Below are 25844 nucleotides of genomic sequence, written 5' to 3' on the forward strand. Positions count from 1 at the left end.
GGCTACTGGGCCAAGTCGGCTACTCCGGTGTCGGAGGCTCGGAGCTTTCCCCACATTTTTGCCGAGGAAGAAGGTTAGCTCTTTGAACATGAGGATAATACGAAAGCTTAGTTCGGTGTGAAGTAAATATGCCATAGTTAACACAGAGTGAAACAAGGTCGTCGTAGTTCGACTCGGCTGCCGCTGGTGAGGATTTCTGCGGGAGGTATGCGCATGGTCGCAGCCTCGTAGGGTTCCGTCGTCTTGCACTTCGGACTCCTGCTACTAATACACGCTCTCCATAGTCGGTCCCCGTTACCGATTTCTCCACCCCCGTGCAAGTATTCGAAGACTCTGAAGTCTGAACTACAAGCGCTATGGGCACAAGGGAGGAAGGACGTCAGTACCTACCAATCGATCTCGCAAGCATTGTGCGACAGAGATCGAGGCCTGCGCGCCGAACTACAAGTTACTTGTTGGAATGTTATGATGGAAAAATAAAATAAATTGAACCAAATCAAATAATCAATAAAAAGGTTATTCTCTATCTCGGACCCAGAGATAATAGGTAATATTTGTGGTTCTGGCTCTGGCTCTGGCCGTGAAGGGCTGATGATCCTTCGTGGAGTATGAGGATCAGGGAGATACTGAAGTGGATACGCATGGAATGGGTAAGGATATAATGGGTATTCACTTGAGTATCTCCCTGATCCGGATACATGAAGGACTATCAGGCCTTCACATTGGCTCTGGCTCTGGCTCCGGCCCTGGCTCTGGCATCTGGCTCTGGCATCTGGCTCCGGCATCTGGCACTTGGCTCTGGCACTTGGCTCTGGCACTTGGCTCTGGCACTTGGCTCTGGCACTTGGCTCTGGCACTTGGCTCTGGCACTTGGCTCTGGCACTTGGCTCTGGCACTTGGCTCTGGCACTTGGCTCTGGCACTTGGCATCTAGCATATGGTTCCGGATCTAGCATTTGGCTCTGCATCAGGCATCTCGCTCTGGCATCTGGCATCTAGCATCTAGCATATGGTTCTGGCTCTAGCATCTCGCTTTGGCATCAGGCATCTGGCTCAGGCTCTGGCACTTGGCATCTGGCATCTGGCAACTGGCTCTCGCTCTATGAGGTGTCTCTCGACATGAATCCGAGGGCATTGTCCCCATCGGAAACCCTTGGTTCTTCTCAGAATCACCCATCCTCGCATACAATCTCCTGTAGGATTATTCGATTGGACCTTCTGCAGTGAATTGGGCGAGGGGCTATCCCGATTATCCTCAGGGACCGATTGAATCGACCAATGAGGATTGTTCGTTGGGATTGAGAAGCTTTTTCATCTCCAAGATCCAACGTGCGTGCCAGGCTCATGACTATGAAACTTGATCACAGCATGGTCTTGTACGCCCGATGGAGCCTAGAGATGCCAAGGCGAACCAATCCAAAATGAATGTATGAACTGATTTTGATTTGAAGAAAAGAAGAGACGAAGCGGAGGGGCGGACACTTTGTGTGTTCTCGCTTAACCGACTGGCACGTGAGATCACGGGAGCCACTAAGCCAACACCACTGCGTGAGCGTCCGCCGCCGAAAACGCCCGCCTGTCTACCAAGCGCTGTAGCCGGTGCCGTAACAAACGAGCCCTGACTACGTTCCTCAACGACAGAAATGTCGGCTTAAATCCTGCCACGGATGCCGCCATCCCCAGTCAACACAGGTCGAGAGCGAGGCCCCCGTACGTGCGAATGCTTTTAATACTGCTGAAAATCATGTCAGGCCCAGACTCGCCAGTGCACTTGCTGCGGCGCCATTCACCCGCTATCGGCTTTCGTCGACTATTCACGGCGCCCGAGCCCTTCACTAACCGTGCCAGATGTAGACCCCAGATCCGTCAAGTGCCCCCAGCCCGTACCGTTATGCAGTCCTACTTCAATTGCCGGGATCAGCTTCCTATAGCCCAATATATCGACCTGGCGCGCCGCCACCAGCCGTTCAGGTTATGCCCCTGTTGCCGACCCCGCGTGGCGACGCCCGTTGCATTTCACTCCCAGTACCGCCCTGCCACCGTGCAGAGACATGATCATTGGCGTATGGAGCACGCCTGTCGTTTCTGCAAGGCTTTTCATTGGCTCGCAGAGCGCGACAGTAACTCATTCCAGAGCAGTCCTCTTTTCACTCGCTACTGCAAAAAGGTGGCTGTTCAGTTAAACCCAATCCACCTGGCCCCTCCTTATCTACACTGGCTCTTAACGAGTGCTGATCCTCTACCACATTATATCCTCCGGTCTGATACCGTGGAAGAGCTCTCCGTTCGTCCTCCCATTTATAATCGCCAGCGATAATACGGGCAGTGATGTTCCACTCGTAGACACCGGTGATGATGAGACGGGTGCCATTGCACAGGCCGTCCTCTTGACGCAGGTTCCGGATCAGCATGATCGGGGCACCGACCTTCAACCTCAGCCTCGACGGCAGCAGGCTGGTGAGATTAATCGTCCGCAGATACTCCTGAGGGTACTCTGCCAGGGCGGGCTGATGCTTGCCGGGACCCCCGGGTCTGATACCGTGGAAGAGCTCTGTGATGCCGTCTACCCCGCCACGGCGCTGTCGGCAGTCGCCGGAGTCCTGTATACTTTTGCCGAGCGGTCGATTATCACCATCCGTAACGACGCGGCGACAGTGTTCAAGGACCGGTTGATTGGCCATATGCCCGGCCATTCGAGGATGTATTGGTCTGCGGATCGTGCCCGGGATGGCTCCGCCAGGGATCAACCCACGCTGACAGACCACCCTCCGGAGTATCTGCGGACGATTAATCTCACCAGCCTGCCGCCGTTGGAGCTGGCCTTGAAGGTCGGCGCCCCGACTATGCTGATCTGGAACCTACGTCATGAGGGCGGCCTCTGCAACGGCACCCGTCTCATCATCACGGGTCTGTATGATTGGAATATCACCGCCCGTATCATCGCCGGTGACTATAAAGCGGCGGAGTACACGATCCCGCGTGTGCCATTGGAGACGACCGAGGGACAGCTATCCTTCACTCTCCGTCGCGTACAGTTTCCGATCCGTCTCTGTTTCGCTATGACAATTAATAAGAGCCAGGGACAGTCGTTAAAAAGGTGGGTGTGGAGTGGCAAATCTATCGGTCCTACAGACCTACACGTAGAGGCCTCGCATGCAACAGAAAATGTCCGTATTTCCAGAGGTCGTACAGCGCTTCCATACGACGGAGCTGTACAAGTTAGTTAGATGTGGGGTTGCCCTTTTCTTCTCGCGTTATCATTGGACCTGTGTAAAACTGCATGCCCGCCTTCTGTTTAGCCTACTCTCGCGATGCCCAAATGAAAATGTCCTAACTATCAACCTCCTGCGATTAGCTTACTGACTACGGACTTCGCCTTCAAGCCTCCCGAGCGAAGCGAGGGTAAAAGGCTTATGATTAGTATCGCCTTTTGGTTGAGATATTCCGGAGTACGTTCAACCAAGAGGCTGGGGTGGTCAGTGTACATGAAATGATCAAGACCATCAAAGCCTTAGCCGCGAGGAATGAGGATTGCTGGGGTACTGTCGTGGCTTGGCTTCACCAGTCGCCTTCCGAAGGAGCCAGACCCAGGACCGATCTCTGAGGATGATGCAAGTGGTGCATATGGTATCCGTATGCGTAATTTAGATGAACTTTTGGTTAACCTATCTATGAGGTTCGTGAATTTGGTATGACTGAAGTAGAGAGAAATAGGATGTGACAATGACTAGCTAAGAGACAGACCTGAACAATAAAAGTAACATGAAGAGGCAATTCACACCTGATGTCCATTAGACGAGTCCACTCGATGGCTGATACTTAATCGTGGAATAGATGATGACCTTGGGGCATGTGGAATCACCCAGTTATATCAGATACTGGAAATTCCTGTTGGATGGTGGGACCAGAGTATTCCCAGATGGCGCATCATGCTCGCCTTTATCTTCCACTAATATGGCAGCGCGTACCCCTCCTACAGCGCCTGGCTGCCAGTAGATATCTGGATGAGCCGTCTGTACCAGTTGATGACAGCCCGAACCTCATTCAGGTCCAGTCGGCCATGTCGTGTCAAGGCAGCTCGATAGCCATGGCAGACAAGATGCCGGCGAAGGCCTTCGGTCCCGCTGCGATGGGTCTAAACTGATTCAGTCAGTAACTGACTGGGCAAGGATTCGCAAAGCTTCGAAGGGTTCTCCAGGTGGACTCACGCAGCGAGTAGGGCAACCAGGTACCCGGCAAAATATTTCCCCATACTGAACGAAAAGGACGACATTTTCAACCTATGGATGTGAGAGCTTGTTTCGAAAGTAGCCACTGCTTGCAATCATCTTCGCTTGATCGACGTGGATTGAGACCATCTTAGCCTCTTCGTGCTCCCCAGGTGTTCCTTCAAGCACAATGAGCTCCATATTGCTCGGATCAGCGAACTTGAAGGCCATGTTGATTGAGAAGGAGAGTGGATGGCAGGAAACCCCGGAAAAGTGCTTGTCAAAGGAATGAAGAAACGATGGATGTCTCCAGGAATGCGAGGATACCGATTGCGCGGTTCAATGTCAGATGAGTTTGACCAGAATGGGAAGAAGAGACTGAAGAGTATGAGCTTGCGATCGATAGTAGCAGGGATGTCCCCAGGAATGCGAGGATAACTGGTTACTGGAGGATCAAACAAGCCGAAAATCGAATGAGAAGATTGGGCCAGCTAAAACAAAAAGTGCGAAGGAAGTCCGTGAATCTGACGTGTTCGTGGGAGTCCAGACGCGAATCAGCGCGATCGGCCGTGAAACACACACAATGGGCACGGGATTCATGTCAGAGGACCAGTGCGAGGCTATTCGTATCACAACGTGACTTCCACCAGGGCAGCGATTCCATAGCCATATATCCCACACAATGTTTGCTTGAGTTCCATAGTCTTCGATAGTCCCATCATCTCCTGCTACTATCGATCGCAAGCTCATACTCTTCTTCCCATTCTGGTCAAATTCATCTGACATTGAACCGCGCAATCGGTATCTTCGCATTCCTGGAGACATCCATCGTTTCTTCATTCCATTGACAAGCACTTACTCGGGGTTTCCTGCCGTCCACTCTCCTTCTCAATCAACATGGCCTTCAAGTTCGCTTATCCGAGCAATATGGAGCTCATTGTGATTGAAGGAACACCTGGGGAGCACGAAGAGGCTAAGATGGTCTCAATCCACGTCGATCAAGCCAAGATGATTGCAAGCAGTGGCTACTTTCGTAGCAAGCTTCACATCCATAGGTCGAAGATGTGGTCCTTTTCGTTCAATATGGGGAAATATTTTGCCGGGTACCTGGTTGCCCTACTCGCCGTGCGAGTCCACCTGGGGAACCCTTCGAAGCTTTGCGAATCCTTGCCCAGTCAGTTACTGACTGAATCAATTTAGACCCATCGCAGCGGTACCGAAGGCCTTCGCCGCCACCTTGTCTGCCATGGCTATCGTGCTGCCTTGACACGACGTGGCCGACTGGACCTGAATGAGGCTTGGGCTGTCATCAACTGGTACAGACGGCTGATCCAGATATCCACTGGCAGCCAGGCGCAGTAGGAGGGGCACGCACTGCCATAACAGTGGAAGATAAAGCCGAGCACGATGCGCCATCTGGGCCCACCATCCAACAGGCATTTCCAGTATCTGATGTGACTGGGTGATTCCACATGCCCCATGGTCATCATCTATTCCACTGTATGTATCAACCGTTATCAAGCAATGGGATCGACCTATCACATCTCTTACGTTAGCAATCTGGGTACAAGTCTGACAAGTGATAGTAGGCTTCATGGGTGAATCTGGTCGTGACACATCGGAGATCTCGAGGGAGATCCCGGATGAGCGGGACGCCGAGTCGCCGACATGATCAAGGGAGTGGAAACACACTGCGTTCTATGCGTTCTACACCTCATTTTCCCAATGTTGATATTCCATCTTCCCGTTCTGATCGGCGCAACAAATCTCATGGCAGAGTCTTCGATCCCTCGGCCAACGGTAACGGGCAGAAGCAGCTTGTCCAAACTCGAAGTCGAAGTCTCGGTCGAAGGATTGTTCGAGGGTGGAAGAAGAAGAAGAAGAAGTACTGTGCATGATACGATGCAGAACAGACCTTAAGTACCCATCTCGCAACCCACGTGCATTCACGTGATGCGCCTTCGCAAACGGTAAACCCGAGTTTGAGAATCCTAATGCAATCTGCATCCCAGTATGCTGTACGGGATGCTGTACGGAGGCGAGCCATGCCATAGTGAATAGTCCCGAGGTCCTGCAAATAACTTACGACGGCGCAGAAAGTGGCCTCTTGCATACGCAATCTGAATCACATTCTCATCCTGAAAACATTCAGGATTGGGCTGGCACAACTATGATTACGGTGAGTGGATAGTCTTTGTTCCTCACCCTCTTTGTAGTGGCGAACAACCAGACTGTCGGAACCGACGGTGACCGTCTTTACAGAGGCAATACACAGTAGGTAAGGTAGTTGACGTTGTACGTAGATTCATGCTTCATACACCGAACTCATTAGATAGAAATTCAAGCATAGAAACCTCTCACCAGCTCCAATCACACAATCAATAATCGTTGAGATGCAATTTCTTGCCCACAAACCTGCGCCTAGCAGGCTTCGAACCACGCGATTCCCGTTCCGCACTAAGACCCTTCAGAGCATGAAGAAGCATACCAGCATCAAAGAAGCCATCTGGTAGAAAGCGAAGTTAGCGATATTTTCAAACCAAAGAGACCAAACTAAGAAACACGGTAAAAACTTACATCCTCCCATACCGTCATCCTCCATGTAGCTACTTTCAGCAGCCGAAGTGGGCGTATCACCACCACCACGCACAAGCCGGCCGCGACGTGGGGTTTCCGACTGCAGACCCTCAGTAAGAGCCTCAGTTTCTCTAGCCCGACTCGTGCGCGGTCTCGCCGTCTTGTGATTCGTCGCGCGCAGCAACTTCCTGATCTCAAGCAGATACGACTCAAGCCCCTGCATCAGACGCGAAGTCTGCCTGTGCTTGGAGCTGGCGCAGATAGAAATTGTCTCGTCCTTGATAATATAGCCAATACCAAAGCCGTCAGCGGACGTGGGGCCGAAGCCGAAGTGTCGCAGGCAAGGGTTGCCGCAGTTGGAGGTCGACAGCACTGTGGTGTTGATCTTGTCCCAGCCGGCATCGGCGAAGATGGCGGGTGTCGGCGCTGAGTTTGCGCGGTAGCCTCGCGGGCTGCTCGACACTGAGAGGCCGTCGTCTGAGGGGGATGAGGAGAGCTTTGGTGATCCGGGGCCTTGGCCCTGATTGGGAGTTTGGGGCTGTGATTCGCCGGGGCTGGAGTATCCGCCAGTTGAGCCGTTATCCGGCGAGAGACTCTCGTCGAAGGAGCGCTGCCAGAGGCAGTAGAGGGCGTAGAGGTGACGGTCTGGGCCCTGGCCCTTAGAGCATTCTTTGGTAGCGGCGGTGTGTTTTTGGCACGCAGTGCGGAGGGCGTCGACCTTCTGTTCGGCGGCGTTCTCGCCCCAGAAAGCTGTGACGAAGTCTAGACATTCGGGTGTGACGGTGCGAATGGCTTCAGTGCGTCCGTGCAAAAACATCTTGGTCATGGCTGGCTCGTAAGTGTTCTCCACTCGGCCGTAGAGACCGTAGTAGGCGGCCTGGAAGGCCATCTGGATGAACGCGTCTGGGGAGAAGCCCATTGAAGTGATGAAGTTCTTTCCGTAACCTTCGAAGTCGAGTACTTGGAATTCGTGCTGGTAGAGCAGGTCGGAAAGGTGGGATTCGGCGAAGCGAAGCGCAATGTTCAATTCCGGCGTCATGTCCCACTCCAGTTTGCGCGGTGTCGTGCTGACGTTTCCAAAGCTACTTGGGTCACGCTTTGATGGGTCGGGGCTGCTGGTTGCCCAAAGGCTTGGAGATTGGCCGTTGATGGTCTTGGCGAAACGGAGAATGGTATCAGTGTACACGTCGCTTGCGAAGCGGAGTACCGTGTGTCCATCCACACCGGTGTGTTCGAAGTTGATACCCGCGCTTCCATTCCTGCAGACAATGATTTGCAGCTTATCATACCACCGGTTGGTGCAGGTTCCAACTTGGACACCTCGGACTACTTCGCTTGTGCCGCAAAGCATGTTGGCACAGAGCTCGGAGGTCGTGGTTGGCTCTGTCTCATCAAGACACAGAACAAATAGCGCGGTGTCAACGATGTTCAGACACTCGGCATTGTTAGACCTAGCATCTTGGGTCATGATATCCCGAAGTCCCGACCAGACCTTGCGGTTCTCTGTGCTGAGTACACCCAGGGCACCCTTGGCTGCATGGTGAATGGGGGTTTGCGCTGCATCCTCAACGATGACCTGGAGGTTGAGCGAGATATCTTTCTCACTCATGATCAGATCGCTATTATCGTCCAAGACGTCAAACCAGTAGAATTGACCCCGGCACATGACAACCATGTGCTTGGCCGAAGGGTCTTGGCTGATAACACATCCATTGTCGGTGGGCAGACGTGCGGTTCCAAAAAGTCTCGAGTACTGATACATGCAGAGCGGCGTCCCTCGTACTTCATCAGGAGGCAACTCCTCTCGACGCACAGCTCGAACAAATGCCAAAGCCGAGACCACCAGAGATGCGGCTCGAGTTACTTGGTGGTTTCTGGCGGGAGTGGGATCATCTTCCAACAGGAAGAATGGATTGAGATTCAAAACGACAGCTGCGAAGGTTAGATGATGGCCGGTATGCAACAAGACAGAACATGTTACTCACGGTTATCAAAATTCAAGTATGAATCATACCCTGGAATTGGTTAGCTGATCCTCCCTCCACTTTATTGGTCTGAACAAAACCTACAAAACTGCTCAATGTAGCTCGTTTTTGAACTAGCATAGGCCTTAAGTCGCTCTTGCAAAATGGGACCATCATTCTTTAAGAAGTCCTCAACAGCAGCCTTGGTATCTTCATGTTCACGCGGGCTCTGCAGGGCCCGCAGAGCATCCAAGTGCTTGCGGCAAGTATCCTCAAGATCGGGAATAGGAAGCTTTGGTAGTGAATCCTGGTTTCTAAAAGTCAAGCCCTGGCTTTTAGGCTTCAGAAGCTCAGCAACCTCGCCGGCAGGCTGCTGCGTAGGAAGATTCGGTCTGACGACCGTGTGTCCTTGGGACTCGGCCCCGGAAGTTTTGCTCGTGTTCGGGGAGTCGGTCCCAGAAGTCTTGCTTGGGTCGGCGTCCATGGTATCACCTAGTGGTTTGGGTGCTGTGAAGAACCGGACTGCAGTCGAGGAATAAGCCATGATGTTAGATGGTGTTCAATACTTCAAGCCAGAATCGAATCAGGCGTAACGACTAGCGAGAAAGGTGGGGATTGACAGGAGGCGGAGGGCGGTGCGATAGAAGTAGTGGCAGTCTTGGAGGCAGTATGATGGCATTGAGACTACTTCATGCGCCGATGTGGATAGAGGGAGAAGGCACGAAAGAGAATAGATAGAGGGGGTAACAGTTCGAATAGCGAGAACCAAGGAATGCAGTAAGATAAAGACCACACAGATGTAAAGAGGGATTTGGGTGCCACGGGACAGGACGGGGTAAGCTTTATGGGACTTATAGACCACTCTCGATGGCTGTGGAACCAGCCCACTTCGGGCCTAGGGAAATGGGACCGGAGGAGACAATGAACTTACAGGGCAATATCGGCGCAAATTATTGGTACTAAACCCCGGACTGTTGGTCGGTGCGGCCGGGTAGTACTGTGGAAGAGCGGAATGATAGCGCCGGAGAAACGGAGGAGGTTTAGGTCTGCGGGTTGTCAGATGTCAACTGATCTCAGCCAAGAAAAGACCTCGTGAACAAATATTTTGGCGTTTTAACCATCTAAATTTGCATACAACGAAGGAATTCGTAAGCTTGCCGCTTGAGCGGCGATGTGGAAGCTCAATCCTCAATCCCTCTTCACAGGCACGTGGAAGAAACAGGTTCATCTCGAGTGCCCCTCACCCCGTGGGGGAGCTCAGGGAGGAATGATAGGGCAAGATAAGATATGGGATAGGGCTAAGAACTCACTTGGGTCCAAATGATGCGCCCTGCACGTTCCTGCGGGAAGCTTAGCTCGTGATAAGAATGTACTGTGTACAAGATAACTAGAATCTGGGGTTGAGGTTGGGAGGATCTGATCGAATTACAGCCACTTTAGAGAAACAATTGGAAAAAGAAAGATCTCGGGACGGAGAAAATCATTTACCGCGTAGCCGACCCAGGCTGTTCTCGGAAATCGAAGTATATCGGCTTGGGCTGTCTCACTTGGTGTGCCGATGACGTTTCGGGCGAAGGGACCGGCCATGCGGGGGAAGCTAAGAGTCACGTGACGGCCATCATCATACCACGGGCGATCATGGAGATTGAAGACCATACAACTACACAATATGTACGAGGAAAAATCCTACAAGGCTTCGGAGAATTGATAAAAAAAAATCCATGATCACGCTTGGGCTGTGCGGAATACAACACGCTTGAAAACAAACCCACAAAAAGCACAAACGACGCCCAAGATTTTGTTATCCACAGGATGAAACCGCGACACCCGAGTCGGGGAAAGGCAAGGTGTCAAAAATATTCACAATTGAACAATAATATCTGCATTGCCATGAGTCCCCAAAGGAGAAGGACCAGACACGCTTGCATACATACAGTATGGCTCTCGATAGCAGAGGACCGCCGGGCCTCACAAGAGATAAGAGAGTGTCGGTCCTCTTCCTCGAGAGGAACCCTGGACAGAACCACCCATCGAGGCAGCACATGCAAATGATGAAGAAGGTAAAAGAGACATAAAGAAAACCACCTGGCATAAAAGCATATGAGGGAGACATATCGTGAGGAAGAACATGGCCGACAGTTTCAAGGTCTGGTAAATAGTCCATAGCTCTAAACCGTACCACATATGAATAGGATCAGACGCAGCTCCCTCATCAATACCTCCCTCGGCCCTGAGACGCCTAGTTGGGCCTGACCACGTTGTCTGCGTACTCGCCGGCATAGTTACCGGCGGGCATGTAGTTGCAGACGGTGAAAGGCGAGTTCTTCGCACCGGTATTGGCCAAGTCGGGGCAGGTATAGGTGAAGCAACCGACCTCCTTGGTTTGCTTCCAGACGATCTGGGTGAAGTGGCCCCAAGCATCGAAGTTCGACATATCAGGGGTAGCCTGGCCGTAGAGGTTCTGGAAGTGCGGCTCCTCGTCCTTGTACATCATCTTGCTGATGATATCCTCGCCGACCTGTGCCGCATCGACACCGTATCCAATGTTCTGTCCGTACTGAGCACCACCGCCAATGGAACTAGAGAGAGTTAGTGTGACTGTCTATCAACGGGGAAAATGATGGATGCTCACGTATCGTGCTCATACTTGCAGCGCATAGCCAGCGTGCGGGCTTTGTCTGCGAGATCCTGGGACCAGGCGAGAGAGTTGGCAGTATGCTTGCTGCGGTGGATGTTGTGGTTGTACAAAAGGGACTCTTGGTAGGAATTGGCAGCTTTGGCGGTGGTAGTGGGAGCGGTGGCAGTAGCCCTGGTCTCCAAAGATGTGGTCGCCGGCTTGGCGGGCTCCTCCCAGGTGCTGGTCACATACCAGGTGGTCGCAACGGGGGCGCCCTGGGCGTCGCCGCCAGCAGTGGGAGCAGGCAGGGCGGGATCGGGAAGGACCGTAGCCTTCTTGGACAAATCGACAGTAGGCAGGGGAGGATCGGCAGGCTCATTGTTGGCAGCTGGTCCCTGCTTGGTGTGGGCAACGGTGGCGTGGGTGGGCCATTGGGTGACAGTCGTGGTGACGGTGGTGGTGGTCCATTCGGTCACGTAAACTTCCTTCTCGATAACCTTGGCACAGGTGCCAACGGCCAAAGCGGCCAAGAGCACCGCGGAACGCATTTCGAAGCACAGAGACAATGAAACTTCACCGGGAAGTTCGAAAGAGTCGAGGGTTGGATGGTCAAGCAGATCGACTGCGTTGACAAAGGAGTGGATGTACTTTGGGCTTCAGGTAATGAATGACAAGCCTAAAGACACCTTCTTTCTTCAAAGAGTGAAAGAAAGATGAGATGCAGAGGCTGGATAGAGAGCGTGTGCGAAGGGAGGAAGTGGAAGGTTGATGGGGATTAATGTAGAAAGGGTAGAAAGGGGAGACCGGGGGGAGAGTGGGGCCGTGCGAGCAGGGAGGTTATTAATCTTAAACGAAGTCAAATGAACTCAAATGAAAACGAGATGAATTGGTGATGAACGACGATTTTTTGTAAAGTGTTCTCTCAAGTTCAAAAACTCTTCATCGAAAGGATCTTCATCGTACTTATTTCTTTCTCTTCTCTCCATGGGAATTTCCAACCTCTCGACATTCGCGATACATGCCTCAGCGTGGCACATCCCTTGGTACTCACCTAACATTCCAACAGCTCCAGGGCCGTACCATCCATTGGTCTAAGACCCGCTAGAAGGCTGGACGAGATTTGAGATATTTGATATGGACCTTACTAGTAGTTAATCTTAAATTCTCCGCGTCCGAACTGTATCTGTAACCTCGTTTAGATGATTTACTGTGTAGGGCTGTGGACTGAAGCCCGGGGATATTATCGTGTGTGATGTGTCCTTTGAAGCGCCGATCACACTAGAAACAGCACGTCTAAAGGCACGTGAGATCATGTCAGACCAATACATGTCAGTTAATTGTACTGTGGCTTCACATCTCATACACAGTTCATTACGGAGTATACTTTGACTGTCAACCCCAGGGGCACGAGATCTCTCAAGCTTTGGCGCAGCCAAGGCTCTTGGCCCAGGAACGGTTTCGAATGATCTCCCACTCAGCCAATCAGAACAGCCGCTCCGTGTCACCAAAACAAACAAACTCATGTTAGTCATCCTGACCCACTTCTCACGGGGTCCACTTTCAAATAATTTGGTCCTGATCTGAGATAGATTAAATCACAATCAACTTCGTTTCAGCCACACAGGCTGATAATCTCAATGTCTCCATCACACATCAAACTGCTGGTCTGGAAGTACAGTCTGTCTAGTGTCTATACAGAGAGTTGACTATGTAATACTAATATCCTTTGTTCTCGGAACTTCGGTGTGGATGATCAAGATTAACACTGATCTCCGATTTCAATATCGGCGGATGGCGCAACGGCTGTATTATCCGCCGTATGTTACAGATACATACACTCTGCCCCGGTTGTGATTTCTTGCCGCCCTCGGCCTGGTTGATCTGAGGCCATCGTCATCAGCTAAGCGTGCCCAGGTGGACATTGTCTTGGCTACTCATATATTGGACCTCAGAGCCGTGGCTCTATCCCTCAGCTGCATCATCAGTTGCGACTACCTCGCCAACATGATTTACAAGTTTGCTTTGCTTAAGGACCGACCTGTGCACCGAGCTATCAACATGTCATTGGCATCAACTGGGTTTGATGTGAAAACTGACGTCTTTTCGACCGCCACAGAGACTGAGAAAAAAACGCTTGGCTGGAGTTCCTGCTGGGACGGAACTAACTATCGATAGCCATGCCTGGGTAGTGGACCTTGGTTGCACGCCGACCTCATCAACTTCAGCTTGACATCGCCCGAAAATGGGTTCCCGCTCTGGACAAATTGTAACGCGAAATCCAACGGAGTTCATGACCTAGGTATCACGTTATCATATTCATACCGACTGACTTGCAGTACTTCATCGAATGTGGACTTAATAATAGAGAGCGGAGATCTCCTACTCGCTGCATTCTTGATCGACCGATCCCAACGAGTACTATGATCTGTACGGGGAGGGTTTGCTCAAGGACAACAGAAACCTAGGAAATGCGACTAGCGAACTCTACCATCGAATTGTCCTCAAATAATACCTAGTTATGCCCAGACATTATATCTCCGGTGGCTATCGGCATTCGCAATCGCAATGTGGCGCCGAGGCATCACGACCCTCGGGAAGCCCAAGGCTCATCACCTGCACCGCCATTGATAACACAACCAGTCCATCGGATCCACAGGACTTGGGACGGAGTTGGGCAGAGCGCCTATAACTAGTGTATGCTGTCTACATCGTTGGTGCAAGATGAAACCTTTGGACATGAAACCAGAAAGCGATATTCATGTAGATCAATCTGTTCAACTGAAGATCTCACAAGACTACGCGTTCATACACAAATACAAAATGGCATTTTGGAGCCTGTCACAGGTTGCCACACACAGGGTCTAGTGGATATTGGCAGGAGATCCGCATTGAATTAACGGACAGCGTGCAATACCCAACCGGACCAAACGTCTGAAAACGCCACAAAAATAAATTCTGCGTCAAAATGAACAGAAAAAACCCCACAAATTCGTAGCATACTATGTATTCGTCTAGAGCTGAATAGTGCGGCATAGTCCAGTCTCGCATACCATCAAGTAATTCTTGGCTGGCTCCGCGGCCTTTAATTCTTGGAATAGCGGGTTGCGAGTTTTGAGCCAGAAGGACTGGTTCCCCACAAAATCTCTCAGATGAGAGGGGCGGATGTCGACAAGTGAGGTCACCACGATGGACGAGGACACGGCTACGCCAGCCTCAGCCCGGATACGTTGCCGAATTAGGTCGCGTGCCGATACAGGCTCGTTGTTTCGACTGAGAAGATTGTCCCCACGTGGATTGGAGAGTGTGGAGATGTCGGCGGTAGAGAAGACCCCTGTTACCGTGCGAGTTCCGATTTGGAGACCCACGATCACATCTAGCATTCCGACGAATAGGAAGGGATGCTGGATGATTTCGACCGAGAAGGAGTTGCAGGTCTGTCGAGCCAAGGTCCGGTAACTCTCATCCTCGAGAAGGGCGGCCAGGCGCAGCAAGTTTCGTGCAATGACCCCGTTGACTGAAGGGGTTGCTGACTCGGTGCCGGTCTTCAGGCGAAGGAGCGGGCCGGGCATACCAGGAGGTGCCGTGGAAGGTGTGCTGTAGTATCCGGTGGCTGTAGAACCACTCTGAGCTAGGAAGTATTCATTGAGGTATTCTAGAGTCATCACGTTAGCCGTCCATCATAACCCACTTAGAAAAGAAATCTCACTTTGTAATCGCTCGGCAAATTGAAGATAGCTGTCATCGTAGGTAGCGTCGTACATGTCGAGAAGTCCGCTAGCAAGATATGCATAATCGTCGGCGAAGCCAGGTGTGTCTCCACGGCTGCCATCGCGGTAAATGCGCCATAACTGTCCTGAGGCCTTGTCGAAGAGATTGTCCTTGATAAAGCTGATTGCTCGTGCCGCCGCCTCGCGGCATTGTATAGCCTTCGAGCTCTCAACATCCTCAAAGAGAACACTGCACTTGGCGAGGGCACCAATGGCGAGACCGTTCCAGGCCACGATGATTTTATCATCCAGGTCTGGCCGTCCGCGTTTTCGTTCGCGGTAGTCATGCAACTTCTGCTTTCCCGATTTGATGATCTTGACCACTTCTTCCTCGCTGAGACCAAACTCTTTGGCCAACTTGCTTGGAGTGGCGCGGATGGACAACACGTTTTGATTCATGAATTCATCATGTGGATCATACTCAGGCGAGACGTTGCCGTCGGGAAGGACGCCCCAGTGTCTGGCGCAGACTGGCGCATCACGCGGGCCGAGGACTTGAGTGAGTTCCTTCAATGACCAAACATAGAAAGCACCTTCACGCTTTTCGGTATCATTCGGATTGGGGTAACTGTCGGCGTCCTCCGAAGAAAAGAATCCTCCAGTCGGCGACTGGATTGGTGCGCTCGTCAAGTAGGCGGCGAGATCATAGACAGCGCCTAAAAGTTCGGGATCATGAGTGAGCCGGAAAGCGTCCACGTAGGCATCCAACAGCTGCGCCTGGTCGTAGAGCATCTTCTCAAAATGAGGGAGACTCCAGTCCGTCGTCACACTGTACCGTGCAAATCCATGACCGATGTGATCTCGAATTCCACCACGAGCCATATTGACAAGAGTCGTGACAGCCATGGCAGTTGCTTGTTCACACTCTTCTTGTCCAACAACGTCCTTGACCTGTGTCGGATAAGCACCAAGTCGGAGTAAGAAGCTCAAATTTGACGGTGTGGGGAATTTGGGGGCGCGACCAAACCCGCCATTGATCGAGTCATATCGAGATGCGAAGTGTTGATACGCTTCTTCCAGAAGCTCAATATCCATCTCCTCTTCATCATCGCGTCCTCCTTGTTGCGTATGCGTCCCTTCCTCGGCGAATTCTCTGAGTTGTTTAGTGATTTCTTTGGCGCTGTCAAGACAGCGTTGCTGTTGTGTTTGCCAAACGTCTCTCAACTTCTCCAAGATTTCCACGAACCCAATTGCCTCGGGGCCTCTGAATGTGTTTGAATTCGGTCCTTGCCAGTACGTGCCACCAAACACGGGCTCCAGGTCAGGAGTCAGGAACACATTCAAGGGCCAGCCTCCGGAACCCGTTGTGGCCTGAACGTAGTTCATGTAGACGTCGTCGATATCTGGTCGCTCTTCGCGGTCGACCTTGATAGGGACAAAAGACTCATTCAAGATCGAGGCTACCTCCGACGACATGAATGACTCTTTTTCCATAACATGGCACCCTGGACAAGATTAGAATACCATCGACATGTGTTTGAAACTTCGACCTACAATGACATGCGGAGTAACCGATGCTGAGGAAGATTAAGCGGTTATGCTTCTTGGCCAGCTCCATGGCTTCCGCATCCCAGACTTGCCATGCTACCGGGTTGTTCATATGGGCTCGGACCTAATATCCTGTCAGCATAGCACGAACACACCCGGGAGACTGCATCTCTCACATATGGCGATCGGCTCTGCTCCAACCGATTGACCATTTTTGGTTTCGTCTCAGAGACATCATGACGCGGATGTGAGTGGTTCACCGACGCTGCCATCGCGACTAGCTTTTTATCCTTGGGTTGGTCGGGGACTAGATGCCCGTCAGCCGTCGGCTCGTGAGGGGTTACTACACGGGATTCCGCAGTGCGGCGGCAGTACTGTACCCGAGATAAGACGCTACCCCACTTAAGACCGAGGCCTATGAATGAGATGGAAATGAGGCTTTGTGGCACAAATCCTGCTGTTCTAGCCGGAAGGAGCAACAAGGTTCGATCGTGTATTGCGGAATACTGCGTAGAGTCGTGTGCGGGCAAGCGCCATCCGGCGGGATCGAGCGAAGGTCGAAGGCGCGGGAGATCGGCCCTGTGCGTCATCACTGCATCAGGAAGGTCACGTGCCACGGACATACAATGCGACTCTGTCAATCCTTGTATGGGCTATAGTCGTCCATTGTATATAGTTTTCAATGCTGTAGGTGTGTAGATTCCTCTACTATAGATACATACATGTTCGAAACACAAATGGGTATTATCTCATCTAATCATCCCCCATTAGCTCTGCCAACTCTGCCTCTTCCTCTGCCGTCAGCATTGATTCGGCTGGTTTATCCTCCTCCTTCTTCTCATCTTCTGTGGGCTTCTTTGCAAGTTCCACTGCTTTCTGGAGCTCGTCAGGTCGAAGTGACCATTGGCGAATGGTCGCGTCAATTCCTACGCTGACAACGGTCGACCCCACAAGGACAAGCCCGGTGACCTCCTCAAAGTGGCCAGAAAAGGTATGATAAAGTTCTCCAGTCTATTACAATCAGCAAATGTCGCATATTGACGAAGACAAGAGGAAAAACTTACCGACCGGTTCCACACTCTAACCTCCTCGTCCCGACAAGCGGTCACAACCCATCCACCCGTTTCGTGGACTACAACATCACGTACAAAGTCGGGATGCTCTAGCGTAAGATTGGCCTTCCAGCCATCCGCTCGAACCAGGCATTTGGCAGTCTTGTCAGCTGAAGCGGTCCATAGGTCGCCATCATTGTCGAAAAAGAGCTTGTATACGCTGGTCTCATGCGGAAGGAGGGGGTCCGTAATACTACCCCCACCGAAGATACTGAATTGGCGAATTTCACGGTCACTACCGGCGCTGAATACCACTGGCTGGGTTTCTTCTGATTCTGGGTCCAGAACTAGGTCCTGGATGCCACGAGTGTGACCCTTGAAGGTCTCCAAACGCTCGCCACTTGCGATTTTGAACACTAGAACTTGGGCATCGGCTCCACCGGAGATGAGAAGATCCTCACCACGCAGTCTTGCACTGGTGACTGATCGGACAAAGTCAGCATGGCCTTCGTACTTGCGGCGCGGCTGACCCGTCGCCGTATCCCAGCTCCAAACAGTTCTGTCCCAGCATCCAGCAAACAAAAGCTTCCCATCGGGGCTCAGAGAAAGGCATGTCACGGGCGCCATGGGCCCAGTGAATAATTTAGCTGTTTCGCCTGTCTGTAATAATGTCAGAAGTTGTAGGATCCCAAGAGCACAAGTTCACATACGGCAAGGATAACTCTTCTCACGGTGCCATTGCTGTGGGCAACATATACTGAGCCATTGTTCCAGGGGTCTGAATGAGCTGCCAAAATCTTGCCTGGCAGCCGAATTGGGTTTCCATTTGTATTCTGAGACTTGGCATTTTTCCGCTCCTGGTCATCTAAAGATGCGCTGTAATGCACCGATTAGCAGATCTGATGTGAATACCAAGCAATTGGTAGCCTCACGATGTCTGAAAGAAATGGTCTCGATTCGAAGATGTCGTCATTGTAGATTGAAGTGTCTATTAATTGGGACACACGCAGAAAAACCAAGTCTCTTTTCTCCCACGATCAACTTCTCCCCCGCCAACACCAAACTGCTATCTGAGCTCACACCGCCCACCGTAGTCCGTATCCTCCACAAAACCACAGAATTTGCGCTTCTCCGCCCTTCTCCTCCCTTCCCAACCTCTTGTCTTATCCTCGAACCTCTTCGTTTTCGCTTTCTCCACCTCCTTTACCTATCTCTGTCTGCCGCCGCGCGATATCGCGCATCGCCATCGCCATCATGGATATGAATCATCTCATAGGGTCAGCTTGAACCTGCTTGGAGACAAGGTGGTCTAGAGCTAACATCCAACAGTCAGCGTTTTAACCTGATCTCCAAAAGTGATATTCGGTTAGTTTCTTCGAATCCCACATTGGGCTATTGAAAGCTAATCCCGCTCCAGCTATGTCGGCACACTTCATGAGATCAATCCCGAAGCTTCAACAATCGCTCTCGAAAACGTCATGTCATTCGGCTCAGAAGGGCGCCGTGGGAACCCGGCCGAGGAAGTGCCCCCCTCTACCAGCGTTTATGAGTACATCGTGTTTCGCGGAAGTGATGTGAAGGACATCAGCATCGCTGGGGAGGATCAAAAGGACCCCGCACCAGAACCCCCTCGGGTACCAGATGACCCTGCCATTCTCGGGGTAAGTGACCAATCCTTTTTCCTCTACCTGCAACATCATCCGATGCATGGGCTCCAATTACCTCCTTTGTCTTGGCCTCTTGATCAAATGATGAAGAATTCCGGATGTAAACTCACAGACCTGTTCTGAATGCGCAAAACCGTGTAGAGGTTTCCGTTGCCTTCCTTCTGATGATCATTTTTCGAGCCTTGAATCGGCTGGTGGCATTGTGTGTCTCCAACACTCACTGACAATTGCAAATAGAGTGCGCAACGACCGGCTCCTACCGAGGGACCTGACTCGGGAGCTGCTCCCCAGAATCTTCCTCCTCATGGCCCTCCACAACTTCCTCAAGGCGCTGGGCCAACACCCCCCGGCTATCCCCAGCAGCCTCAATTCCAACAAGGCTTTTACCCACCTTACGGGCAGCAGCGATTTGGCCCTCCTCCTTTCCCGCCTGGTCCTGGTTTCCCGCCATACGGTGCTCCTCCCGGATGGTACCCTCCTCCAGGCCACGGATTCCCCCCTGGTCCTGGCCAATTCCAACCGCCAATGCCCATTGGCCCTGCTCAGCAGCCTGGATCCCAGCGTCCGGGACCTCCTGGTGCCGCTCCCGCGCCTATGCCTACCTCGGAGCTTCCGGTCGGTGATAAGGTCCCTAACAAATCGGCAAGCCAAAACGCAACTGCGGCCGCTCGCGCTGCCCCCGCTCCTCCGGTCGAGTCCAAGCCATCCGTGGCCGAAGCTTTACAAGCTCCAGTCAGTTCTACTCCTCAGAAGAATGGTCGAGTCATGCCAGCGATCCCAATGACTGGCCCAAAGCCTGCTCTGCCGACACAGGTTCCAACTGCCCCTCGCGGGAACAACCAGTCTGTCACCGACGCCACTGCTGCGGCTACTGCTGCGGTCGCTGCTGCTATGGCCAAATTGCCGCAGCCTGGTACGCAAAAGCAATCTGGACAGACAGAAAACGCGGTGGATGCCCTGACACACCAAATGAACAACATCCGCCCATACGACAACACCCGTGCTCCCCGCGGCGGTCACCATCCTCGAGGCGGCCGTGGTGGTACTCGTCCCCCGCAACAAACCAAGAAGATCGAAGTCCCCCAGTCTGATTACGACTTCCAAACTGCGAATGCCAAGTTCAATAAGCAGGATCTGGTGAAGGAGGCCATCGCCACTGGAGTCCCTTCTGCTGAGGCTGAGGCCCATGCAGCCGAGGAAGCGGAAGAGTCCGTCTCAAACGCTGGCGGCTCTTCTAGCCACGGCTACAACCGCGGTTCTTCCTTCTTTGATAACATCTCGAGCGAAGCTCGCGATCGCGAGGAAAACACCGGCCGTGTTGGTGGGCGTGAATGGCGCGGTGAGGAGGAAAAGCGCAATATGGAAACCTTCGGACAGGGTAGTGTTGACGGCTACCGCCCCAACTACCGAGGCCGCGGCCGTGGCCGTGGCTATGGCCGTGGTCGAGGCGGTTACAGTCGTGGTTACGGCGGCCGCGGCCGTGGCGGACGCGTCCCCTCCGAGTCCACCGGTGTCCCGTCTCAGGGTTAACCGAGTCTTCTTTTGATCAATTGTCCTTCTAGCGATACTTGCTATCTTGTTCTCATATTTGGAGTGGCAAGTCCTATGACCGAAACGAACATTCACGGTTAAATCTTTTTTCTTGTCTCTTCGGCGCAATGGGAGATTGGGTCGGTGGGCCATACGGTGATTCAGGCAACCTGCGATTATTGGTGTTTCTGTCTTTATCGTTACTTTTTTTCCGTCACAGCATACCCTTTCTGCACCGTCTTGGTTCTGGCGGATCTTTCCCTTCCATCGTGACCTTGCAGAAAGTCGCCAAATGCGCCGCAGTCCTTTGTGCTCACTTGCATCGAGTGAATTGTGCCCGCAGCCGGTGAGGAGGCATCATTATTGTACGTGCATATCAGCTGGGAGATGTTCCCCCAATGACCTAAATGGAAATGCCAAAAAAATTAAGAGGCCGAATGACCTCTGAATTGCTCGCTCTTCCCTTGTAGATCTATGAACACTCCACCTACCACCACCGTACCCGTGGACGTTGCAACCGGCAGCACCCAAGCTTTCTACTGTAGCTACTGTGTAGTTATCCTGTGTACAACATTGTGACTGAGACTCCCCAAATAGCAACTTGATCCCGGAGTCATCAGCCGTCTCAGACGTCATGCTGATTGCTGTGGGTCCCGAACTGCGGAGAAGTTGCTCTCCCCACACTGGACTACCCCAAACTCCTCCCCGGGTATTGCAAGCCTTGGCTCCGATATAGATAGGGCTTGTCTACGGTAGTTTGTCGTCGAGAGCAAATAGAAAGACAATATGACTCTACTCCAACAGGTAAACCTAGATCCATCCACCCCCGCTCCGCTCAGTGAAGACCTGTCCAACCTCGGATATGTATCCTCAACTTCTATACATAAAAGGACCGGGAAAGCCCCGAATATCCTCGGCTGCGAATCATTCATCATCCTCACCCCACTCTCTCCACTGATCTTATAAACCATTACTGCCCTGAGTACAGCCATTTGTGCACCAGGAGAAACTCTAATACAATATTTGTTCCACCCTGTGCTCGAAGCTGGCTCGAAGTTGGGGTTTAGAGTTCAATCCCCTCATTCTTATATCCAGCATGGCATCCCGGAATCCTTCCTCAAGACTGTCTGCAATATCGTCACATATTCAGCATAATCCCGCCGCTATGTCGTCCTCCACTCAAGATGCCAACCAATTGCCCTGGAATCCTAACAACAGCAAGTTCCCTTCACGGAAGGATCTCCCTCATATCCCCGGTGCACCAGAGGGTGCTGCTTGGGTTTGGGGGAAAGATGATCAGGTTTGACCACACACTGACCGGACACTATGCTGTGTTCCTAGGCTGACTTGTTCGACATGAAAGATTGGCAGATTGAACCTCTTGACACCACAGCGCGTCAAAGCATCTGCCGCCGAGATTGAGACCGGCGAGATGATTCGATTGGAGTGAGTAGGCTGGAGTATGAACTTGGACCATTTAGAGCTCCCTGCTTACATCCACCGATATATAGTCTTCCTCTCAATGTGCCTACGAAGCCAGCTTTCAACCGCGAGGTGTTTCAGCATAATATCAAAACTCTTGTTGAGAACGTCGCCTATGATGATACTTACACCCTGAACACTCAGAGCGGAACCCAATGGGATGGTTTCAGACATGTAAGTGATCATGCCAAGTGCAACACAAAGCTATCAGCCATGATCCAGTCTAACCTCCCCCAACAGTTCGGTCATATCGAGAGCGGATGCTTCTACAACGGCGTATGTCCCAACTACGAATTCCATCTTTTCCCAATACTAATCCAATCCCTCAGGCCAAAGGCACCGACTTCGTCGGCGAAACCGCCAACCACCGCTGCAGCATCCACCACTGGGCAACACACGGCATTGCGGGCCGAGGAATCCTGCTAGACTACTTCCACTACGCCAAAACAAACAAGAAATCCTACGACCCCTACACAACACACAGCATAACCCTATCCGAGCTCCAAGCCTGCGGAGCCTCCCAGGGTCTCGACCTGCGCCCAGAGTCCGAAGGTGGTGACATTCGCGTTGGCGACATGCTCCTCATCCGCTCTGGCTTCGTCGAGCGCTATCACGAGCTGAGCCCCGAGCAGCGGTATGCAGCCGCAACACGCTCCCACGGGGACATATGCTTTGCTGGCGTGGCGCGTGAGGAGGCTCTCAAGGACTGGTTGCATGATTGCTATTTTGCCGCTGTTGCTGGTGACTCGCCGACGTTTGAGGCTTGGCCGGTTACTCAGAATGATTATCTGCATCAGAGCTTGCTGGCGTTGTGGGGCTGCCCGCTTGGTGAGATGTGGGATTTGGATACGCTTGCGGAGAAGTGTCGCGCTAGGGGGAAGTGGACTTTCTTCATGACTAGTTCTCCGGCGAATATGCCTGGTATGTATCCTCTTGTCTTGGGGTGGTTGGCGGGAATGGGCTGTGCTAACTGGTCAATAGGTGGAGTTGGCTCGCATGCGAATGCTACTGCCATTCTTTGAATTAGACTTAGGGCGCTCCGAAGTCAGGTTCGAGTAGTTTGCAGAAGTACATATTGAAGAGACGAACGCTCAAAGGCTGTGCTCTGACCATCGCAGTCCGGTGTTAGGTTGTAAATCAAAGTCGTTCCATCAAGTTCGTGTGTTTCTTTTGCCGGAACAGGTCTGACTCTGAATGACGTCACATATACATAGCGTAGCTCTTATCGATAAATAGACCCAATTCCGGGCACATTCCTGACTCTTTCCCACCCCATACTTTTCGAATCCAATTCACACAATGTCGGAGAAGCTCAAAGACGCAGTCCTCGCAGAGGCCAAAGAGGCCCGCGCAACTGCGCATGATGTCGTTACGTCGGGCGCATACCTGTATCCGTTCAAGGTCCGTAGCTACAACACCATGAAGCGTGCTTTCTACCCGTTCTAACTAAAGGACAATCTAACAGGGCATAATATTCTTTGCAACACACAAAGATTTGTGGCGTCCGTTTGTCTCTCGCGCTGGCCGAACAATTACCCTCGGACTCGGCGTCACAAGCGCCATGTTTTTCTTCACCTACGTGCCGCAGATGGCCCTCATGGCCTTCACCAGCGGCCCATTTGCTGCAATCTCCGCGGCAATCTTGGTGCTCAGTGAAAGCTCCGCCATCACAAATCTTCTTTCCCGAGCATTCCTCGTTGAAGATGCCCTGGTCGACACCTTCGATGGGACACTTATCGCACGCGATCAGGAGCCCCTGGTTGCACAAGGCCGCCAGATCAAACCCCGATCTGGAGGGGGAGATATAATGGCGAGGATGGGTCGAGCAGTCAAGCAACCTCTCGCGCGATTCAGTCCACGGTCCTTGCTGCGATCGTTGCTCTACCTACCCCTCAACCTCATTCCTGTGGTCGGCACTATGCTGTATATTTTCATGCAGGGTAAGAGGGCCGGTCCAGCGCTTCATACCAGGTACTTCCAGCTTAAAGGCTGGAATGCTTCGAAGCGTGAGGAGTGGATCGCAAACAACAGGGGAGCGTACACTGGGTGAGTAGTAGCCATCTACTAGTTACCATTGTTTTTATGGATGCTCTGCAGTTGAATACTGACTTTAACCTCTCAGACTCGGAATCGCCGCTTTTGTCTTGGAGATGGTCCCGTTTGCCTCGATTCCGTTATCATTCACGAACGCTGTCGGCGCAGCTCTTTGGGCTGCTGATCTGGAGAAAGCGACCAAGTAATTGGAAGAATGGAGCTGAAACAACTCCATGTGGCGGGAATCTAGGTCAAAGTTTCATTATTGATCCAACGACGCCAAAGAAATCATGCACGAATGTTGTCTTAGTTATGATGCAATGCTTGAAATGAATGATAATGTTAGCTACATGTCTAGCGTGCTCTGTTACTGTGTATAGTACCACAGAGGACTTTGTAGGTGGAGTTTAGCAATGTCACGATCTTTCCGTTGACCACACAAGAGCGGGCATGAGCGTTATCATGAATGTGACCAACTCAAATAGTCCTGTCAACAAAACAAAGACCGCAACCCCTTCTCAAACTCAACAAAACAAAGATCCTCAGGCAACGCCAGCTCCTCGAACTTCTCACGCGGGAAAGGCGACGCCTCGCCCGTCTTTTCATATCCACGACGCTCATACCACGAGATAAGCTGCAGACGATTCGAAAGAGCGTTCAAACACAGCGTGGAAACGCCCCAAGTCTGTCGACAATAGTCTTCGGCGTACGCCAAAACCTGACGTCCAATACCGCTGTGCTGCTGGCTCGAATCAACAGCAAGCATAAAGAGACGAGCATGGTTGGCGTCGCGCTTGGCTGTCCCGATTGAGCCGACAAGCGTTTTCTCATCGTTGATTGCCATCAGCATGACTGTGTCCGCCTTAGTGATCATGGCTAAGACTTCCTGGACATCGATTCGGAAACTGGACGAGAGACCTAGGTTGTCGGTCCAGCCTTCTCGGCTGTCATCTGCGCGGAATGCAGATTCGATTAATCGTTGAAGTTGAGGTGCGTCGGCTTCAGTCGCGATGCGGAAAGTGAGCTTGCTGGTCATTTTGGCTTGGAGGGGACCTTTAAATGACCAATTGGAATAGAGATGGGATGAAGGGCTTTACACTGCGTTAGTGAAGGGTAGTTACTAAGGTTGATTCATAAATAGTTCTGAGGTTGGTGGATAAGCCATGTAATGGGAAGGGCGCGAAGGTTGTCAAAAATCCCGCAAAGGGCGCAGACTCTGTAGGATCTTCTCGGTCCTTCTGCAACTGCGAACTGAGAACTCCATACAGTAATACTGTTGGGTCTATCGTATTTCTGATGGCGGATGCATAGTGCATGCCTTGTAGTCGTCTTCTACCGCCAGTGGTGTTAGTCGCTAGGAAGACGTGCCTGAATGCCTGAATGCCTGAATGCCTGATTGATGCCTGAATATAGGCCACTTCCAATGAGGCGGTACTCACTCACTGCCGCAGTAGTTAAG

General features: G+C 52.0%; 12 protein-coding genes across 12 annotated transcripts; 7 read left to right on the forward strand and 5 right to left on the reverse strand.

Annotated features, from left to right (window-relative positions):
* Nucleotides 1-698: 698 nt before the first annotated feature.
* On the forward strand, nucleotides 699-998 carry N7515_004915 (uncharacterized protein; the record flags this gene model as incomplete). The annotated part of the gene is made up of 1 exon (XM_056665659.1): nucleotides 699-998. One exon carries the CDS (start codon nucleotides 699-701, stop codon nucleotides 996-998), a length of 300 nt encoding a protein of 99 aa, XP_056522609.1.
* Nucleotides 999-2408: 1410 nt separating this feature from the next.
* Nucleotides 2409-3226, forward strand: N7515_004916 (uncharacterized protein; the record flags this gene model as incomplete). The annotated part of the gene is made up of 2 exons (XM_056665660.1): nucleotides 2409-2456; nucleotides 2501-3226. The coding sequence occupies 2 exons, from the start codon at nucleotides 2409-2411 to the stop codon at nucleotides 3224-3226; spliced, it is 774 nt and encodes a 257-aa protein (XP_056522610.1).
* A 692-nt stretch (nucleotides 3227-3918) lies between these two features.
* On the forward strand, nucleotides 3919-4143 carry N7515_004917 (uncharacterized protein; the record flags this gene model as incomplete). The annotated part of the gene is made up of 1 exon (XM_056665661.1): nucleotides 3919-4143. One exon carries the CDS (start codon nucleotides 3919-3921, stop codon nucleotides 4141-4143), a length of 225 nt encoding a protein of 74 aa, XP_056522611.1.
* Nucleotides 4144-5104: 961 nt separating this feature from the next.
* On the forward strand, nucleotides 5105-5569 carry N7515_004918 (uncharacterized protein; the record flags this gene model as incomplete). Its single annotated transcript, XM_056665662.1, has 2 exons — nucleotides 5105-5332; nucleotides 5408-5569. 2 exons carry the CDS (start codon nucleotides 5105-5107, stop codon nucleotides 5567-5569), a joined length of 390 nt encoding a protein of 129 aa, XP_056522612.1.
* Nucleotides 5570-6585: 1016 nt separating this feature from the next.
* On the reverse strand, nucleotides 6586-9292 carry N7515_004919 (choline/carnitine O-acyltransferase; the record flags this gene model as incomplete). The annotated part of the gene is made up of 4 exons (XM_056665663.1): nucleotides 6586-6713; nucleotides 6785-8716; nucleotides 8770-8799; nucleotides 8854-9292. 4 exons carry the CDS (start codon nucleotides 9290-9292, stop codon nucleotides 6586-6588), a joined length of 2529 nt encoding a protein of 842 aa, XP_056522613.1.
* A 1695-nt stretch (nucleotides 9293-10987) lies between these two features.
* Nucleotides 10988-11913, reverse strand: N7515_004920 (CAP domain-containing protein; the record flags this gene model as incomplete). Its single annotated transcript, XM_056665664.1, has 2 exons — nucleotides 10988-11327; nucleotides 11381-11913. The coding sequence occupies 2 exons, from the start codon at nucleotides 11911-11913 to the stop codon at nucleotides 10988-10990; spliced, it is 873 nt and encodes a 290-aa protein (XP_056522614.1).
* A 2463-nt stretch (nucleotides 11914-14376) lies between these two features.
* N7515_004921 (thioredoxin domain-containing protein) lies at nucleotides 14377-17033 on the reverse strand (the record flags this gene model as incomplete). Its single annotated transcript, XM_056665665.1, has 4 exons — nucleotides 14377-15017; nucleotides 15072-16577; nucleotides 16627-16744; nucleotides 16797-17033. Coding segments are annotated over 4 exons (2502 nt in total), but the record flags the coding sequence as incomplete, so codon positions are not given.
* Nucleotides 17034-17373: 340 nt separating this feature from the next.
* On the reverse strand, nucleotides 17374-18645 carry N7515_004922 (WD40 repeat domain-containing protein; the record flags this gene model as incomplete). The annotated part of the gene is made up of 4 exons (XM_056665666.1): nucleotides 17374-17631; nucleotides 17685-18332; nucleotides 18383-18548; nucleotides 18605-18645. The coding sequence occupies 4 exons, from the start codon at nucleotides 18643-18645 to the stop codon at nucleotides 17374-17376; spliced, it is 1113 nt and encodes a 370-aa protein (XP_056522616.1).
* Nucleotides 18646-18926: 281 nt separating this feature from the next.
* On the forward strand, nucleotides 18927-20869 carry N7515_004923 (uncharacterized protein; the record flags this gene model as incomplete). Its single annotated transcript, XM_056665667.1, has 4 exons — nucleotides 18927-18949; nucleotides 19002-19037; nucleotides 19090-19333; nucleotides 19577-20869. The coding sequence occupies 4 exons, from the start codon at nucleotides 18927-18929 to the stop codon at nucleotides 20867-20869; spliced, it is 1596 nt and encodes a 531-aa protein (XP_056522617.1).
* A 1096-nt stretch (nucleotides 20870-21965) lies between these two features.
* N7515_004924 (uncharacterized protein) lies at nucleotides 21966-23373 on the forward strand (the record flags this gene model as incomplete). The annotated part of the gene is made up of 6 exons (XM_056665668.1): nucleotides 21966-22169; nucleotides 22233-22315; nucleotides 22381-22525; nucleotides 22592-22627; nucleotides 22681-23272; nucleotides 23333-23373. 6 exons carry the CDS (start codon nucleotides 21966-21968, stop codon nucleotides 23371-23373), a joined length of 1101 nt encoding a protein of 366 aa, XP_056522618.1.
* A 277-nt stretch (nucleotides 23374-23650) lies between these two features.
* On the forward strand, nucleotides 23651-24591 carry N7515_004925 (uncharacterized protein; the record flags this gene model as incomplete). Its single annotated transcript, XM_056665669.1, has 3 exons — nucleotides 23651-23752; nucleotides 23817-24397; nucleotides 24474-24591. The coding sequence occupies 3 exons, from the start codon at nucleotides 23651-23653 to the stop codon at nucleotides 24589-24591; spliced, it is 801 nt and encodes a 266-aa protein (XP_056522619.1).
* A 284-nt stretch (nucleotides 24592-24875) lies between these two features.
* On the reverse strand, nucleotides 24876-25421 carry N7515_004926 (GNAT family N-acetyltransferase; the record flags this gene model as incomplete). Its single annotated transcript, XM_056665670.1, has 1 exon — nucleotides 24876-25421. One exon carries the CDS (start codon nucleotides 25419-25421, stop codon nucleotides 24876-24878), a length of 546 nt encoding a protein of 181 aa, XP_056522620.1.
* Between the last annotated feature and the right edge of the window lie 423 nt (nucleotides 25422-25844).

The sequence above is a fragment of the Penicillium bovifimosum genome, assembly GCF_028826915.1.
Source record: "Penicillium bovifimosum strain IBT 22155 chromosome Unknown utg000004l_segment0_segment0, whole genome shotgun sequence".
Lineage (NCBI taxonomy): Eukaryota > Fungi > Ascomycota > Eurotiomycetes > Eurotiales > Aspergillaceae > Penicillium > Penicillium bovifimosum.